Source organism: Etheostoma cragini, chromosome 14 (assembly GCF_013103735.1).
Source record: "Etheostoma cragini isolate CJK2018 chromosome 14, CSU_Ecrag_1.0, whole genome shotgun sequence".
NCBI lineage: Eukaryota > Metazoa > Chordata > Actinopteri > Perciformes > Percidae > Etheostoma > Etheostoma cragini.
The window spans coordinates 14,463,629-14,480,265 of NC_048420.1; the positions used below are offsets into that span (position 1 = coordinate 14,463,629).

Here is a 16,637-nt window from a genome sequence, read left to right on the forward strand (position 1 = left end):
CCTCAAACCAGACCACAGAAAGAATGAAAAATTACTCAAGCTCCAGAAAGTTGTAAAAAAACATTAGGAAGCTCAAGAGGAGGTCCCATTTCCTCTTCAAGTCTTTGGTGGTCCACTTACTCAAATAAATCCCATTCAGGCCTACTTCGAACTTTCCTTATCTGTTTTAAAGGAGGATCATCATTGTTTTCACCCTTTTATTGAGTAAACTTAGCTACTCCTTTTCCAAGTTTTAATGACATGCTTCGGGCTGCAGAGCTGGAGATGTAACCCACTGTAGTTGTAGCCTACTCTGTTGGTGCCAGAGAACAGGGGAGGCTCAGATTTCCTGGCTCTATATTTCTTTGACTTTCCACTGCTGCATTCAGGTGCCATAGAAAATATCGTAGTTATGACAACAAATCGCACATTCCTGAACACACTACATGGCAAAAAAGTTTAATTTTCTACTGCTCGTCACCAAAATGGGACATTAAGGAATTATTTTAAGTAATTGTATTGTCTGTTTGCCATCTTTGCCATTTTACCATTTCAAAGGGAAATTAAGTGAATTATTACATTGTCCGTTTCTATGAGTATCACTGCAACATAATTGGAATATCTTTGGTACAGTTTATAATTGAGTCAAATATTAAAAGGCGTATTAACAATAGGCATACATATTAACAGTATACACAAACAACTATCAGAAATCTCTGGTGACTGCAACTGTGCTATATAGTGCAACATGCTTATCTATAGATTAAACAACAGCATCACCAGTTATGGCCTCAACAGTTACCGTAGAGTAACGTTACTTACCTAATGTCAATTAAAAACAATACATCACAAACTTTACAAAGTGAACCAACGCTGGCCTGAACTAGGCTACAATAACTAAGCACACCATTCACAAAAACATAGGGTACAAAGCAAAATCAAAAAGATGCGTAAAATATTAGCAAACAAAGCAAACAGTTGACTAAAAACATACTAAATCCATTATGTCAGATTTAGTAAATGGTATAATATGCAATAAAACCAAAAACATCAATGGCTAAACATGCAAAAAAAGTGTGATGGATCGTAACCACAGAATATGTAGAGTACGAGGGGTCCTTGAAGGCCTCACTTGACTGACAATCCCGCAGTCTAATCCAGAGAGTGAGGATGCACAGCCGCGGTGATATGTATCGAATGAACATCGGCTAACTTCTTCTTTCGGCTGTGATTGACAAAACCCTGCAAACACTTTGTTCCATAGACAGTTGTTCACCCAGTCTCCAGAGACCATTCTTAAACCTGAAACCGCTGGGTTGGTGGGTAAAGATTTAATCCAGACCGGGATTTTGCAGACGTTACGTTGGGACAATGGAATCTAACGTTATGCCGGACAGTATCCGCCCTCAGAGGCTGCAGCCAGGCATTGGATTCGGTTTAGGACCGACCGGGACCCTCCGCTCCTCTCTCCGGCCCGGGGTTACCGTCCCTATCGCGCCGATGTTGCCCTCCCCGGCCTCTCTAGCCGCTTCGTCCGGGCCTCCTCCGCCGCCGCCTCCGCTGCAGCTTCACAGCCTGTACGGCGGTATCGGAGGGCTGGGGCTGGGGCCGGGGGCTACCGGGCACTGTAACCCGGGGAACCCGGCGGTGCTGAAGGAGGCGGTGGAGGCTGTGGTCCGCAGCTTTGCTAAACACACGCAAGGTTACGGAAGAGGTAATGTCCAGTGGTGATAATGTTCTGTTTAATATAGAGATAATGGTGTTAATTTGTGTATTATTATTCGATTTGAACTTTGAGTTTTGAGCAGAACGTCACTTTTAGCTGCGCCATTTGTTTCGAAGTGGATCAGAAAAAAAACATGCTGCATTCCTGTAATATTCATGTTTGACTACACAGTCTCAAATAAACCGACTTCATATTGTTTCTCCGTGTATTAGGGTGATTATCACCTATTGCAACATCACCATAAAGTGTCTATGGAATTAAAGTGTTCCAATGATATTCATACAGTAGCCTAACACTGGCTTCTCTCACTCCATTACAGGATTAAGTACCACAGCTCTAAAGGATTCTATTTATGAACAATAAGATATTATACCTATAATAAAGCCACATTAAATTCATATGGTTTTTCAATGGACACGGTAAAATCTGATCCTGTAATGAAAAAAAATAGTAACATCAAAATACAAGTCAGGGGCTTTCACGTTGTCAGAGGCAAAGATATAATGGGTAAAATCAAGTTATCGACTTTTAATGGCCCCCCCAAAAAAAGTTCAATCTTTTTATATTTAAAAATATCCTGAGTACTATCCAAACTGTAGGCTACCTCTTAGTAAGTACCAGATGGAAGTACTTTGCACAACTAGCCTATTTTCCTTTGTTTATCAAGAGAAAAAAAAGCATAAATAAATTTGAAACTATAAAATGTAAATACTTTTTGCTCATATTGATTAACTGATGGTAATAGTTTAACTTCTTTTTTATTTTATTCTTTATAAAATCTCTTTGTTCATTACTTAAGCACACTGGCAAGGGCTACGCATAAAACTATTAGACCAAAAGCCTCTCATGTTGCCTGTTGGATCTAAAGAAGTGTTCCTGTCTGCTGCTAATAGGATTTATTTCCAAAAGATTGTCCCTCTGTGCTCCTGACTGACAGCCTCCTCCCTCCTTTAGGCTACTTAACACAGTCTACATTGGAAGCACAATAAAGACTGTTTAACAGGGTTTTAGGTTTTTGTCTTAATGGAGCTCCAATTTTGTGATTTACTCTGCACAGTTGGAGTCTGAGCCAGCACCATTGTCACATGTATATCCACTATCTTCCAATATATCCCGTTGTTTTTTCTTATCACTGTCCTAAACCCTTCAGATAGGCCTACTTAAAAATAACTTTGTCAAGATCTGGATTGATTTGTAGCCTACTGTGGGTTTCCCCTGATAAAGGGAAACAACTCTGAATTTCAGTAAAATGTAATGCATATTCTGTACATCCCATGGCTTATCAAGTCAACCATACTTATGATGAATTATATGTTTGAAAATGTTTTAAACAGAGATCACAATGGATCCATATATATTTTATGTGAAAGTAATATCACAGAGAGCAACTTTTACTGTTAATAGTACATAAACTGATGTTTTAAATTGTACATAATTGATTTACTTTTGATTGGATAACAACAGTAAGAACAGTTTATATTGAACACTTTACTTTTACACACAGTAAGAGCAATAGAAACATACTTGGATTGCAGTTTAGTGATTTATAAATCAGATGTCAGAATATATCTCAGCTTGTTCACAGAAGCCACAATAGTCGCAAAGCTGCAGCCCTAAAACGCACCGATCGGGCTTCAGACTGTACGTGAGCGATAAGCAGGCTGCTTGTGTTCGTTTCAAACAGCGAGAGCTCAGCAGGACAGTGGTTGGAGCTAACAGCAGTCAGTCTTAAATAATGTTGGCCGTGCTCTAATCTCCCTGCAGATCCAAACGCAAATAATCCTTTCTGACTAAGCCGCAGTATTTGTACTGCTTCTCTTTGTTGTTGTTTCCTTTCAGAGGACAGGAGTCCAACTTTCTCACCTGAGCGCATAAAACGTAGAGTTGAGGGGGGTGATTTTAGAAGCAGCTCATCTGAGGTGATGCAGAATTTCCTCTGAGCAGCCACCTACAGTGAAAAAAGTATTTGATCCCCTGCTGATTTTGTATGTTTGCCCACTGACAAAGAAACGATCAGTCTATAATTTTATGGGTAGATTTATTTGAACAGTGAGAGACAGAATAACAACAAGAAAATCCAGAAAAACGCATGTCAAAAATTCCAGAAAAGAAATATCACTTTGTCAGAAATATTTCTGGCTCCCAGGTGTCTTTTATACAGGTAACACGCTGTTACCTGTATAAAAGACACCTGTCCACAGAAGCAATCAATCAATCATATTCCAAACTCTCCACCATGGCCAAGAACAAAGAGCTCTCTAAAGATGTCAGGGACAAGATTGTAGACCTACACAAGTCTGGAACGGGCTACAAGACCATTGCCAAGCTGCTTGGTGAGAAGATGACAACAGTTGGTGCGATTATTCGCAAATGGAAGAAACACAAAAGAACTGTCAATCTCCCTCGGCGTGGGGCTCCATGCAGGATCTCACCTCGTGGAGTTGCAATGATTAGGAGAACAGTGAGGAATCAGCCCAGAACTACATGGGAGGATCTTGTCTATGACCTCAAGGCAGCTGGGACCATAGTCACCAAGACAACAATTGGTAACACGCTACGCCGTGAAGGACTGAAATCCTGCAGCGCTGCAAGGTCCCCCTGCTCGAGAAAGCACATATACATGCCCTTCTGAAGTTTGCCAATGAACATTTGAATGATTCAGAGGAAAACTGGGTGAAAGTGTTGTGGTCAGATGAGACCAAAATGGATCTCTTTGGCATCAACTTGACTTGCTGTGTTTGGAGGAGGAGGAATGCTGCCCATGACCCCAAGAACACCATCCCCACCGTACTTTTGGGGGTGTTTTTCTGCTAAGGGGACCGGACAACTTAACCGCATCAAAGGGACAATGGACGGGCCCATGTGCCGTCACATCTCGGGTGAGAACCGCCTTCCCTCAGCCAGGGCATTGAAATTGGGTCGTGGATGGGTATTCCAGCATGACAATGACCCAAAACACACGGCCAAGGAAACAAAGGTGTTGCTGAAGAAGAAGCACATTAAGGTCCTGGAGTGGCCTAGCCACTCTCCAGACCTTCATCCAATAGAAAATCTGTGAAGGGAGCTGAAGGTTTGAGTTGCCAAACGCCAGCCTCAAAACCTTAATGACTTGGAAAAGATCTGCAAAGAGGAGTTGGACAAAATCCCTCCTGGGATGTGGCCAACTACAACGAACGTCGAACCTCTGTGATTGCCAACAAGGCTTTTTCCACCAAGTACTAGGTCATGTTTTACAGAGGGGTCAAATACATATATCCCTTATTAAAATGTAAATCAATTTATAACATTTTAAACATGTGTTTTTCTTGATTTTGTTGATGCTCTTCTGTCTTTCACTGTTCACATAAATCTACCATTAACATTATAGACTGATCATTTCTTTGTCAGTGGGCAAATGTACAAAATCCGTTGGGGATCAAATACTTTTTCCCTCACTGTAAATAATTTCAGAAAAAACCTCTGGCATCCTTAAGATGACCTTCCACCCCCATTTTCCGTCTTTGTTCTTAGAGAGGATGTTGAAGAGCATAGTCAGGGAATAATGGCACTTCAAAGTGTTGATCTACCACACTGTGACGAGGCTGCTTTTATCTCTGTGCCCTCCAGTAAACGTGGTGGAAGCTTTACAGGAGTTTTGGCAGATGAAGCTGACCAGAGGGGCCGACCTGCGTAACGGAGCTCTAGTTGTTTATGAAATGGTCCCATCCAGCAGCCCTCCATATGTTTGCTACGTCAGTCTTCCCGGAGGCAGCTGCTTCGGCAGTTTCCAGGTACCTTGACTGCATTTTCTTGGCATGATTGTAATAAGCTCATCACAGAGATGGAATTTTCTTTGGTTTTAAAATAGTTAAAATTGGTACATGTTGCAAAAAGCATTCATACTAAATGAATAATGTTAGAAATATGGTCACTTAAGTATCATTTTGCAAGCTTACAAAATTCCAACATGCTTGTAACCACAACAACAACCAAATATGTACGCAGCCAATTAAGGTCTGTGCACACTGACGCTCACTGTACTACACATAAAAACTGGCTGTCTTTATCTTATTGACTGTTGTGTGTATTTCTGATTGTATCCAACCACTAAAACATATTTTCTTCACTGTTATTTTCTGTTCTCTATTTTCTGACAGTTCTGTCCCACCAAGGCAGAAGCGAGACGCAGCGCTGCCAAGATTGCCCTAATGAACTCTGTTTTCAATGAACATCCCTCCCGACGCATCACAGACGACTTCATTGAGAAAAGTGTCAGTGAGGCCCTGGCATCCTTCAATGTAAGTTACGTATAATAGATTAAAGAAGGTTGTGTGCGTAAGTCCTTAACTGTCAGTCAGGAGGATGTGAGGTTACAGTGTATCTGCAGTATGTTGTGGTGATATATGAATAACAATGAAAGAAAAGTGTATGTAATGCAGTTTGTAACATGTACATGTCTATTTGCAGTACAGTAGATGTTTAAAAAAAGGATGTGCAGTGCATACCAATATCTTTGAAAAAAAACCTTTTCAAGGGATATCATTATTTCAGGCAACTCCCCCCACCAAAAATGTTGCATACTGCAAACAACACAAGTTTAAACATCATTTTTACATATCCTTATTATTTCAAGTATTTATCAAACAGTTGTCTGTGTCATCCCAGAACACTGACATTTACTAGTTGTTGTTGTTTCTAGGGAAACAGAGAAGAGGCTGACAATCCCAACACAGGAATTGGGGCATTTCGCTTCATGCTTGAGTCCAACAAAGGAAAATCCATGCTGGAGTTTCAGGTGTGTAAAATTCAGGAATGCCTGAGTCGTGTTAAGTAGCCTTTTATGCTACCCAAACGCACCAGGACAGTGTGAAAATAGTGTTGGCAAAGTGTGAGCCCAGATGCTGTGTTAAAATGCTTTGCATGCATTATGCTTGAATGTGCATACACACAATATAACAAATAGAGGCCAGATACATGTTTTAAAAGACATTATGGAAATCTGAGGGAAGCATGCTTGGTTTGTAATACTAAGTAGCTACATGTTGAGTGTAGTGAAGCAAGCTTCCTAATTCCTGCTCGTTTGGTTGTGTTTGTGTTTCAGGAGCTGATGACTGTGTTCCAGCTGCTGCACTGGAACGGGAGTCTCAAAGCCATGCGAGAACGGCAGTGTTCCCGACAGGTACTGTCATTTATCTCACGGTTGGGTTTAATTGTGCAAGTGCAGTAGTAGTTTTCGTCACTTTTCATCAAGTTTCCTAAACAAACAAAATCTGAGTCAAATCTTTCCCTACATGGTGTAACTGGTGTAGACAGAATAAACATTTCTTTGGAGCATTGCTGGACAGGGACCTCTTGGTGTACAGCCAAATCTACTTTTACTTTCCCATCTTAATTCAGGCTATCTGCCGATATTGATCCAATGCCTGAGCTCTCTTCTCAGCACACTTGAACTTGGCCAAGGATTGCTGTGATGCTAAACACTGATTTGCTACCAAACTGATAACTGATATTTAATGTGGCTCGGTCACGTCTGGCAGATACACAATCTTCTTAATAGAAAAATCTGTATCACACAGCCAATATCTTATCTATTTGAAAATATGACGCTTTATAATCTTAGGCCAGAGCCAAAAATCTCACTAGATTTTAAGTTGGCCATACCACTTAGTTTTCTGTCTCTTATTTTATTTGCAGGAAGTGCTGGCCCACTATTCCCACCGGGCTCTGGATGATGACATGCGCACTCAGATGGCTGCTGACTGGGTGAACCGAGAACAGAGTGTAGCGAGCACTATTGCGCAGGAGGTGGCATCGACGGAGAGAGAACTGGAGGACGCCAGGCTGGCAGGCAGAGAACTGCGTTTTTACAAAGAGAAGAAAGACATCCTGATGTTAGCAGTGGGCCAACTCAATGCAGTCAACACTGCCACGCTGCCTTCACACTAAACCTGCCGTCCATTGTGGAAACATTGCTTCACACTCCGTCGGATTCCTGGTAACAGTATTGATTGCGTCATAGATATAAAGTTGCTTCATCTGAACTTTTAGGTTTTGTGTCATGTTCTTTTTTCTTCAGGTAATCAGGCCTTGACGTACAGCGTGCACATCCGTGCATAAAATCCACTCTTGCCGCTATAGCAGTTACTTCTTTGTGCCTCATGATTACTGGATAACAGTGCTTCTTTTGTAAACAATTACCTGTAAACTTGTTTGGCATTCCAACTGACTGGGGTTTACATGTTCTTTCATTATTTTATAAGTAGACCTACAGAAACACAGACAGCCTTTCATCAGTGAATGTAATGAACAGACGTTAATATGACACATCAAACCAAGCACAGTTGATCATATGGATCATCGAAGTTTGTTTCTTTCATGTTTTAGGTGTGTTTACTTGCATATAGTGTTTTGGACGGTCAGTTTTTTGGTAGTCAAATGTAAGGGTCTTATTAAGATGGCAAATAACCTTTGTCCATTAATAATCAGAATATTTTGAAAATATCCCCACATAAAAGGCGAGGGGATTAAAGACCAGCTAATAACTCTTCCATAATGGGTTAATAGAGTTGTTCTGCCTGTTGGAATGAGAATACAGTGTGAATATTTGGAAATTGCATCCTCAAATAATTCGAGTAAGCATTGAAATACACTTATTGGCTCATGTAATAAGTTGTGGGTACTTTGCTAAAATGTCAGCCGGTGACTGATAGCTCTGACAGCAGCTCAGGTTTTTTGAAATAATATCTGATATTGAACCCTTACTATTTTTTTGTGAAGACTTTTGAAGGTTATTTTAGTGTACATTGTGTGGTTGGTAACCATGACACTAGCTGAATGTATATTTTCAGTGTGCTATCAACTAAAGGATCTGCAAAGCGATACTGTTTACCATTTAGACGATTGAATTACACTTGTGATACAGGTTGTGTTTGTCATGTGCTTCATTTAGATGAGTTCAAAAGGGTTGTTGCTTGGTAGACTAAAAATGTAGGTCAGGATCTCAGCAGAAACAAAGAAGAGCGGTGATTGGAGGTAAAATGTGAAGGCCAAAAAAAATGAGTTGAGGGATCTTTTGGGTTCACAAAACAGTACCAGCACTTTCGGTTTATGTATTTTGTGACATACTGGAAGTAAAATCTGTTTGTTAGCAGTGCTGGTGTATGTCCATGGACTAAAACAATGGATGTAACTCGCGCTTATCACTTTTCAAATGTTTATTGTTGAAGGACCTGATTTTGTTTATACTGTAAACGTGATATCTTTATATTTCTCTATGTATCTAAAATGTATTGAATACATTATATGGATGAAGGCAGTAGCCTTTCAAAGACCCCATGTAATAGAAGTGAGAGTTTAATTACTAATGTGTGGCTCTGGTTGGATGGATATGTGGGCAGCGAGTTATGCAAGTTAAACAGCAGGAGGGCTCATTCTCTCTGCTGAATGCTGGATTGTTAACAGCAGAAACCGATTACACTAAATTTGAGGAGATGGTGGTAAAACAAAGATTAGAGATGGAGTATGGTTAAAGCCAGATCCAATTGTATTATTGTATTGCTGTGTCTCTTCCCTGGGATTATTGTGCCTTTATGAAATTGGTAGCATGCACCAGTTCGACATGTAAAAGCTCAAGTTTCATTTCATTTAATGAGGTCTTTAAAAGACGTTCTACTTTGCTTTACAATGTGTTTTTATTTTTGATTTCATGTTACGGTAAAATGACAGATTACATGATATATAATTGTTACAGTACCTTAAAGGAGTAGTTTGACATTTTGGGAAATTTGCCTTTCATTTTCTGCAGGAGAGTTAGAAAAGAAGATCTATACCATTCTCTACCGGAAGGTGAATAAGCGTATTTCCTAAAACGTCAAACCATTCTTTAATTATGTTACATGAAAATAGATTATGAATGATTTATTAAATCTTACTAACTTTTAGTATACATTTATAATCATTATATATTGGTTGTTTGGTACTCAGCTTGCAAAATATGTGTGCAGCACAAACAGGAAAATGTATTAGTAGAAGTAAATTGATCTTCTCAGTAAATACTAAAACACTGATACAGTGAACATTTTGACTTTACAATTCTGCAGCTCCAACCTGGTAAATCTCACATTTCCCTTTCCACTTTAGTTTACTCCTCTTCCCAAAATCTCATCTACCAATTAGACTTTCTAAATTCATCAGTGATCCTATTGTCCCAGGAACCAATTTACTGAGATTTGCAAAGCTGAAATGTAAGTATTAAGAAAAAAAATCAACAAATAATTAACGGAACAGGTTACAGTAATGAGGCTGGAGATCTTGAATAGTTTTTAATTTGCATTTTTCTTCTAATTTAGATACTGTGTGTGTGTGTGTGTGTGTGTGTGTGTGTGTGTGTGTGTGTGTGTGTGTGTGTGTTTACCACAAGCCATTAATCTAAGATCTCTCTTCTGACCTTTATTTGTGATCATTATCAATGAAGGATTTTTTTTAAACAATATCTTGTTTTTTGGTATGGATTTTATAATTTTTTTTTGCTTTTCATCTTTTGGCTTTGATGCATGATGTGTTTGTTAAGTTTTGTTTTTATATGTTTCATATTCTATTCAGTATTGTTTCTGAAAGTTCTGTATTTTCTATGAACATTTTGTATTCTGTGTTTATACTTTTAGTAGATTTATATGATTGTAATAAAATGGCTCATACAAATGTTTATTAATTGGTCATTCTTGGTCGTTCTTATTTCACTGCTTAGTACACAACTAAGACCAAGAACTTAAGGGTAGTTTGCTCCAAAACACGTTTAGACTTGAGTTAAAATGAATAATAGGATTTTTTTTTTAAACGCGTTGGGCAATATTTATACATTCCTGTTTTTGTTTTTCATTTATATAATTTTTTGAATATTTTGACAGGGATAATACAGTCATAAAGCTGATTCTGATTCTGAAATGACATAATGCATCTGATGTAATGAACAGCATGGGGCATCTAGCTGAATCTAGTTTTCAGTCTTTGCAAACTTGTCTTCACTCTGTGTGTGTATGATTATAGCCTTTGTTACGAATTTCAGTTGAAACAAATGTTCATTTTTTCAGTTAAATATAAAGAATATTTTGATTTAAAAGTTACTAACTCCTTTAATCAAAGGGTGCATAGCCTAATTATTAAATTACAATCAAGCTCTTGAAATGTGAAGGTCACATTCTCTATCCTATATGGTAAATCCTAGACCTAGAGGATAGCGTACTGTTAAACACATGAAAGTAAAAGATTCTTAAAAACGATATGGGTATATGAATTTTTTCTATGACGTCTTAGTTAATCATATTAATTTAATAGTAGTTCCTCTTATTGTATCTTAACAATATATACATATGTAATTAATGTTTAATTTTTGTCTTTCTTTTGTCTTTTTTTGTACTACTTTATATTAATTATTTTTTATTGTGTGATTACTTCCGCCTCCGGGACTCAGTCAGGAAGAGGCGGGGCCTCAGTACAGGACGTTGCCCAGCGTTGTTCATTCAACATGGCAGCGGGACCAATTTCAGAAAGAAACCAAGGTAACTAGATTATTGTAAAACCTGTTTCAGCCTTTTGTTTAAGTTATTTATGAATCTGTTTGTAGCCTACACTTTTAAATGCTCCCCTTGTTTTTATGAGCACCGCTGACCGCCGGGTCAGCAAATATTTTGTTTGCTCACATGGAAGTGTTGAGTTGTTAGCTTGGCTTGCCGCTAATTTAGCCCATATGGCTATGCAGCGTTAACACAATGTTAGCCATTAAGCGAAGTTATATTTACCATAATCTATTTTAATTATTTGCTGCACAATAACATAACGTTAGGTGTAACGTCAGCGTTGGTTTTTGATCGATTTAGCTGAGTTTGGCGGCTCTTGTAAGCTTGTTAGAAGTAGAGCTGCGTTCTGTTGGCTAACAGCTAAAGTTAGCCTAGCAAGCTAATCATGTTGACTAGCTTGACAAATGATCACACATTTTCTCATTGTACTTAGCTGGATTTCAGCTTTAGGTGCTTTCCAACACCTTTTGATAAGATGCCGGTAGATAAGGGGTCTGTTGAAATATCTAGCTAAACAAGTAGTATAGTTGTTGCCATCAGTTAGAACTGTCAACATAAGGTAAGAAAGCTTTATTATTTGGCTCTACTAAAACATATAAGGATAGGAACATCATCTAGTTACATTATATCAAAATATCAAAAGTATTAATTCTGTATTGTTTTGATGTTTTTACACATTTGGTGTCATGTCCTCCACCTGCAACCTCAAAAGTGCATTTACTATATTTTCCAAAGAACTGAAAGCCACAAACTTTCATTCAGAATAGTTTATGGATTACCTCAGGGAAATTATAACATTAACAGGCATAATAGGTTACTTTTTAGCAAATGTGCAGCCTTTTATGTGTAGCTTTAATCTTAGCTACTGAAAAAAAATTGTTGGACAGTTCAGAATTGGTAATAAGGTTGAACTGAAACAGAATGCATCTAAAGCAAATAAACAAAACCAATATTGATGATTGAGTTTTTTTTCAGTGTGTGAGTGTACAATCACAGTTAATGAACAGTATCCCCTGACTTCATCATGACCTTGATAACAAGTCAAAAAGAAAAGACATGCTACCAGATTTATAGTGTTCCATTTGAAAACAAATCCCAAATCCAGGTGAAGTTTTGTCTAATTTCGGCATCTAAGATAAATACCATATCAAGGTTTTTTTTTCTTTAATTCTTATTTATTTTTTTCAGATGCCACTGTGTATGTTGGTGGCTTGGATGAGAAAGTGTCAGAGCCGTTACTATGGGAGCTTTTCCTGCAGGCCGGTCCTGTGGTCAACACGCACATGCCCAAAGACCGAGTGACTGGCCAGCATCAAGGTGACTATCAGTTAATATTCTCTACCAAAAAAATATCCCTAAATCTTTTTGTATCCACGAGAATCTCTGTTGAAGATAAATAACAATCATTGAGTAACTTGTATCCTCTTCCTTCTCAGGTTATGGCTTTGTAGAGTTCCTTAGTGAAGAAGATGCTGACTATGCCATCAAAATCATGAATATGATAAAGCTCTACGGCAAACCCATTCGAGTTAATAAGGCCTCTGCGCACAACAAGAACCTGGATGTGGGTGCTAACATCTTCATTGGTAATCTGGACCCAGAGATAGATGAGAAACTGCTCTATGACACGTTCAGTGCATTTGGCGTGATTCTCCAGACGCCAAAGATCATGCGAGACCCAGACACTGGCAACTCCAAGGGTTATGCTTTTATCAATTTTGCCAGCTTTGACGCATCAGATGCCGCCATTGAGGCCATGAACGGCCAGTACCTCTGTAACAGGCCCATCACCGTGTCCTACGCCTTCAAAAAGGACTCCAAAGGAGAACGACATGGCTCGGCTGCAGAACGACTCTTGGCTGCGCAAAACCCCCTTTCCCAGGCAGACAGGCCACATCAGCTGTTTGCAGACGCTCCACCCCCACCGAGTGCTCCAACGCCTGTCCTAACGGCAATGGGTGCCGGGATGCCAATGCCAGGTATGACTGTAATTCTGTGGCTACACAGGGTTGTTGGTAAAACAGGGTAGACAGTTATTTAACCACTGTTTCAATGTAACACAGCTTTTTTGCCACTGCTCAACAGTTTAGGAAAGATCCAATTGATAATAACTTACATTATAATTTCAGGTCATATGCTCACAGATAACATAATCTATTGTATCTGTCGTATGGTTTGACACACGAGCCAAATGGCAATTGTGCCAACCGTTTCATTTCCTGAAAGTGAAAACAGTACTGTGCAACATTATTAGGCAGGTGTGGAAAAAGATGCTGTAAACCAAGAGTGCCTTCAAAAATATAAGTGATTGTTTATTTTTCTCAATTTACAAAATGCAAAGCGAGCGAACAAAAGAAAAATCCCCCATCTTCTGTCCAGAGAAGTCTGGCCAGAAGTGGTCTTCATGGAAGAGTTACAACTAAGAAGCCATACAGTACAGCCGGCATAGAAACAAGGCCCAGCAACTCAGCTATGCACATAAACATACTCGGATATATGGCTTTTTGGCTGCAACTCTTCCATTAAGACCACTTCTGATCAGACTCCTTTAGACAGTAGATGGGTGTACCTGGGTCCCGCTGGTTTCTGTCAGTTCTGAGCTGATGTCACTGCTGGACATGAAGGGAAATACGCTTGATATGTTTTTCATCTACTGCACTAAGTTTCTTTGGCAACGCACTGCGTCTACGATCCTCAACGTTGCCTGACTTTTTGCAAGTGTACCTATAAGAACTGATGCTGGTTTGAAGCCAAGGGTTAGTAACACCAAATATTGATGTGATTTTAGTTTTTTCTTTCGTTCGCTCACTTTGCTTAAGGTAAATTGAATAAAATGAACAATCGTTATTTATATTTTTGAAAGCATTCTTAGTTTACAGCATTTTTTACACACCTGCCGTGTGCGTGCGTGCGTGCGTGCGCGCGCGTGCGTGTGTGTACGCACATAGTAAAGAATACAGCTTCAAATTCATCAGTTATACATCTACATTTTCTGTACATAACGGTTTCTGTTTATCAGCGGTGTTGCTTGTCATTTGTATTGGCCTGTCATATTGCATATACAGCAGCTGCCTTTGATGAATGGTTATAGATTGAATGGTTGATTATAGTTAGTGCCGTGAGAGCAAATTACCGGTTTTATTACTGGCAATGAGATGAAGTAGAGCCCTGTAGGTGTTAGGAGTGTGCTTCTCCGAGTGATGTGTCTTTAGCACCAGGTGATAATAAGATTGATTTGATTCAATCGTGGGCGATATCTGTAACTAAAAGTGCACGTGACAGCTGACAAATGAGACCTTTTTATGAGTCACTAATGATTTTTATTTTATGTATAACCACCTAATGATGACTATAATATTTAATAATATAATCAGTCAGGCAACCTGACTTTGTGTACCAGTAGAATATAAAAACAATAACTTACAACTTGTTTCTGTGCAGGCATGCCACCTCCTGGTTTCCCTCCTGTTCCTCCTCCTGGATCTATGCCCCCATCAATGGCCATGCCTCCGAATGCAGGGGGACCAGGCCAACAAGGTGGCGGTGGTGGGCCCCCACCCGGACCACCACCCTTCCCTCCTGGCAACATGCACCCAGGTAACAGTTGTGGGATGTTGTGCAAAAATATAAGGACAAAGTTTGGATGTTTTTTGATAGATCCGTGTGCCCTGATATTCGGTCATAGATGTTGTTTAGTGGTTTTAAAAACGTAACAATGTAGTTCCTTGCTCGAGCATGCCTGTAGACATAATTGATTCTGCTACACAGGTATGCCTCAGATGCCCATGCCCCCTCCTGGTCCACCTGGCATGGTGCCTCCACCTCCTGCTCCCCCAGGATCAAATCAGTCGCGGGCCCCGCTACCACCTGGCATGCCCCCACCCCCGCCTATGGGCATGCCACACAGAGCACCGTATGGACCTCCCATGGGTAAGAGCTGTGGCATCTCCTTGAATCTTTGTTGCCAAATAAGTCTCTGCAGCCTAAATATATTACCTCAGTCATTTTGTGGGGAAAATTCCTCAAAGAAGATTACACACAAATACAATTTAATGATTTGTACTAGCCCCATTGCCATGAATACCTTGACAAATTACCTATTATGGGCAGGTCTGCATAATTCCTTTTTTAAAGGAATTAGATGTATCTCACACACTGTATCTCACACACATGACACGCAGTGAACCTGTAAGATTGTTGTTGTAGCACACAGTGCATAGGCACCCCCACACACTTGAGTTTCACTTTAATCTGGAGGTGGGTCGTCAGAAAGTCATAACTAATCTGTTTAAAATGTTGGATTTTGCAAGCTGAGTGAGTTGAAATCAGGTGACTATTTTCATCATAGATCAGATGATGATATGAATGGATCACGTGCCACCACACAAAACTATGAATATGTGAGGAGAAAATATTAAAGGAAGAATTTAGTGTCTGGTTTCCAAGATTGGCGAGGCAAAAAGCTGGAATATGTAAAACATATATAAGATAATTATTGAAATGTTACAAGTCAACCTAATTCAAATTTCAGAAGTGTTTTTTTTTTTTTTTGTCTCCAAACTGTTCCACTATTCACCATAACTCTGAACCCCCGCATAGGACTCTTTCGAATGTTGAAGTATAGTTAACTGTGGTTACCTTTGTCCGTGGTGAGAGCGTATAGTCCAAGGTAAAGATTGTATCATGACTATGTTATGACTCTTGCTCCATCTCTCTCAGGTCACCCTGTGCCTCCAGGTATGAGAGGGCCTCCTCCCATGCCTCCACCTGGCTACGGTGCTGGCCTTCCGCCACGTCCACCTTTTGGCTTCCAGAGAGGACCTCCAATGCCTCCAAGGCCCCCCGGTGTCCCGCCCCGCATTCCCATGAGAGCACCAATGCCACCCTAATCCATCTCAGGCGGCCAAAACATGCATTCATTTTTCTTATTTTTTTTTTTTTTAAACATCTTAAGATCTACTCGAGTTTCTTATAGTGAGAATAATTTAACCCTGTTTTTTCGGTGATTGTACAGATGAAGACCTCCGACGATTAAAATTTTTAGTACAAGTTTTTGAATGTTTTTTTCCTTCCTCATCAACAAATGCTACTTGTAACGATTTCCGTGTGCATTGTAGACCTCATAGGCCCTTTCACGGCAGACATTTTGACACGCACAGAAGGAAAAGTAAAAGTGTGATTAACATTAATAGCTGCGGATGTTTTGTTATTAATATCTAATTTCCCTGACAGCTGACGGAGTGGCATTTCTTACTTTAATGGAGTCATTTGTAATCTAGTTTGGTTCCACCTGTGGTTTTACTGCAGTATTATTGCTACAAGTCAAAATGTCTGCTTTTGGAAAATGGGTCTTTTCTTTTGTCTTTGTATACGTTTTT

General features: G+C 39.6%; 2 protein-coding genes across 2 annotated transcripts; both read left to right on the forward strand.

Moving 5' to 3' along the window:
* The first annotated feature begins 1,114 nt into the window (after nucleotides 1-1,114).
* Nucleotides 1,115-7,875, forward strand: lix1l (limb and CNS expressed 1 like). The gene is made up of 6 exons (XM_034891248.1): nucleotides 1,115-1,693; nucleotides 5,312-5,475; nucleotides 5,842-5,982; nucleotides 6,384-6,479; nucleotides 6,786-6,863; nucleotides 7,379-7,875. The coding sequence occupies exons 1-6, from the start codon at nucleotides 1,351-1,353 to the stop codon at nucleotides 7,628-7,630; spliced, it is 1,074 nt and encodes a 357-aa protein (XP_034747139.1). The 5' UTR covers nucleotides 1,115-1,350; the 3' UTR covers nucleotides 7,631-7,875.
* Nucleotides 7,876-11,150: 3,275 nt separating this feature from the next.
* On the forward strand, nucleotides 11,151-16,308 carry sf3b4 (splicing factor 3b, subunit 4). The gene is made up of 6 exons (XM_034891247.1): nucleotides 11,151-11,241; nucleotides 12,448-12,576; nucleotides 12,696-13,238; nucleotides 14,701-14,856; nucleotides 15,028-15,189; nucleotides 15,979-16,308. Exons 1-6 carry the CDS (start codon nucleotides 11,208-11,210, stop codon nucleotides 16,146-16,148), a joined length of 1,194 nt encoding a protein of 397 aa, XP_034747138.1. The 5' UTR covers nucleotides 11,151-11,207; the 3' UTR covers nucleotides 16,149-16,308.
* Nucleotides 16,309-16,637: the final 329 nt, after the last annotated feature.

Excerpts from the sequence above, each read along its gene's own strand:
- sf3b4 (XM_034891247.1), top strand. The coding sequence starts at position 11,208 with ATGGCAGCGGGACCAATTTCAGAAAGAAACCAAG. Across the intron at positions 11,242-12,447 it reads AATTTCAGAAAGAAACCAAG|ATGCCACTGTGTATGTTGGT; the intron begins GTAACTAGATTA and ends TATTTTTTTCAG. Across the intron at positions 15,190-15,978 it reads ACCGTATGGACCTCCCATGG|GTCACCCTGTGCCTCCAGGT; the intron begins GTAAGAGCTGTG and ends CATCTCTCTCAG.
- lix1l (XM_034891248.1), top strand. The coding sequence starts at position 1,351 with ATGGAATCTAACGTTATGCCGGACAGTATCCGCCCTCAGAGGCTGCAG. Across the intron at positions 5,983-6,383 it reads AGGCCCTGGCATCCTTCAAT|GGAAACAGAGAAGAGGCTGA; the intron begins GTAAGTTACGTA and ends TGTTGTTTCTAG. Across the intron at positions 6,864-7,378 it reads AACGGCAGTGTTCCCGACAG|GAAGTGCTGGCCCACTATTC; the intron begins GTACTGTCATTT and ends TTTTATTTGCAG.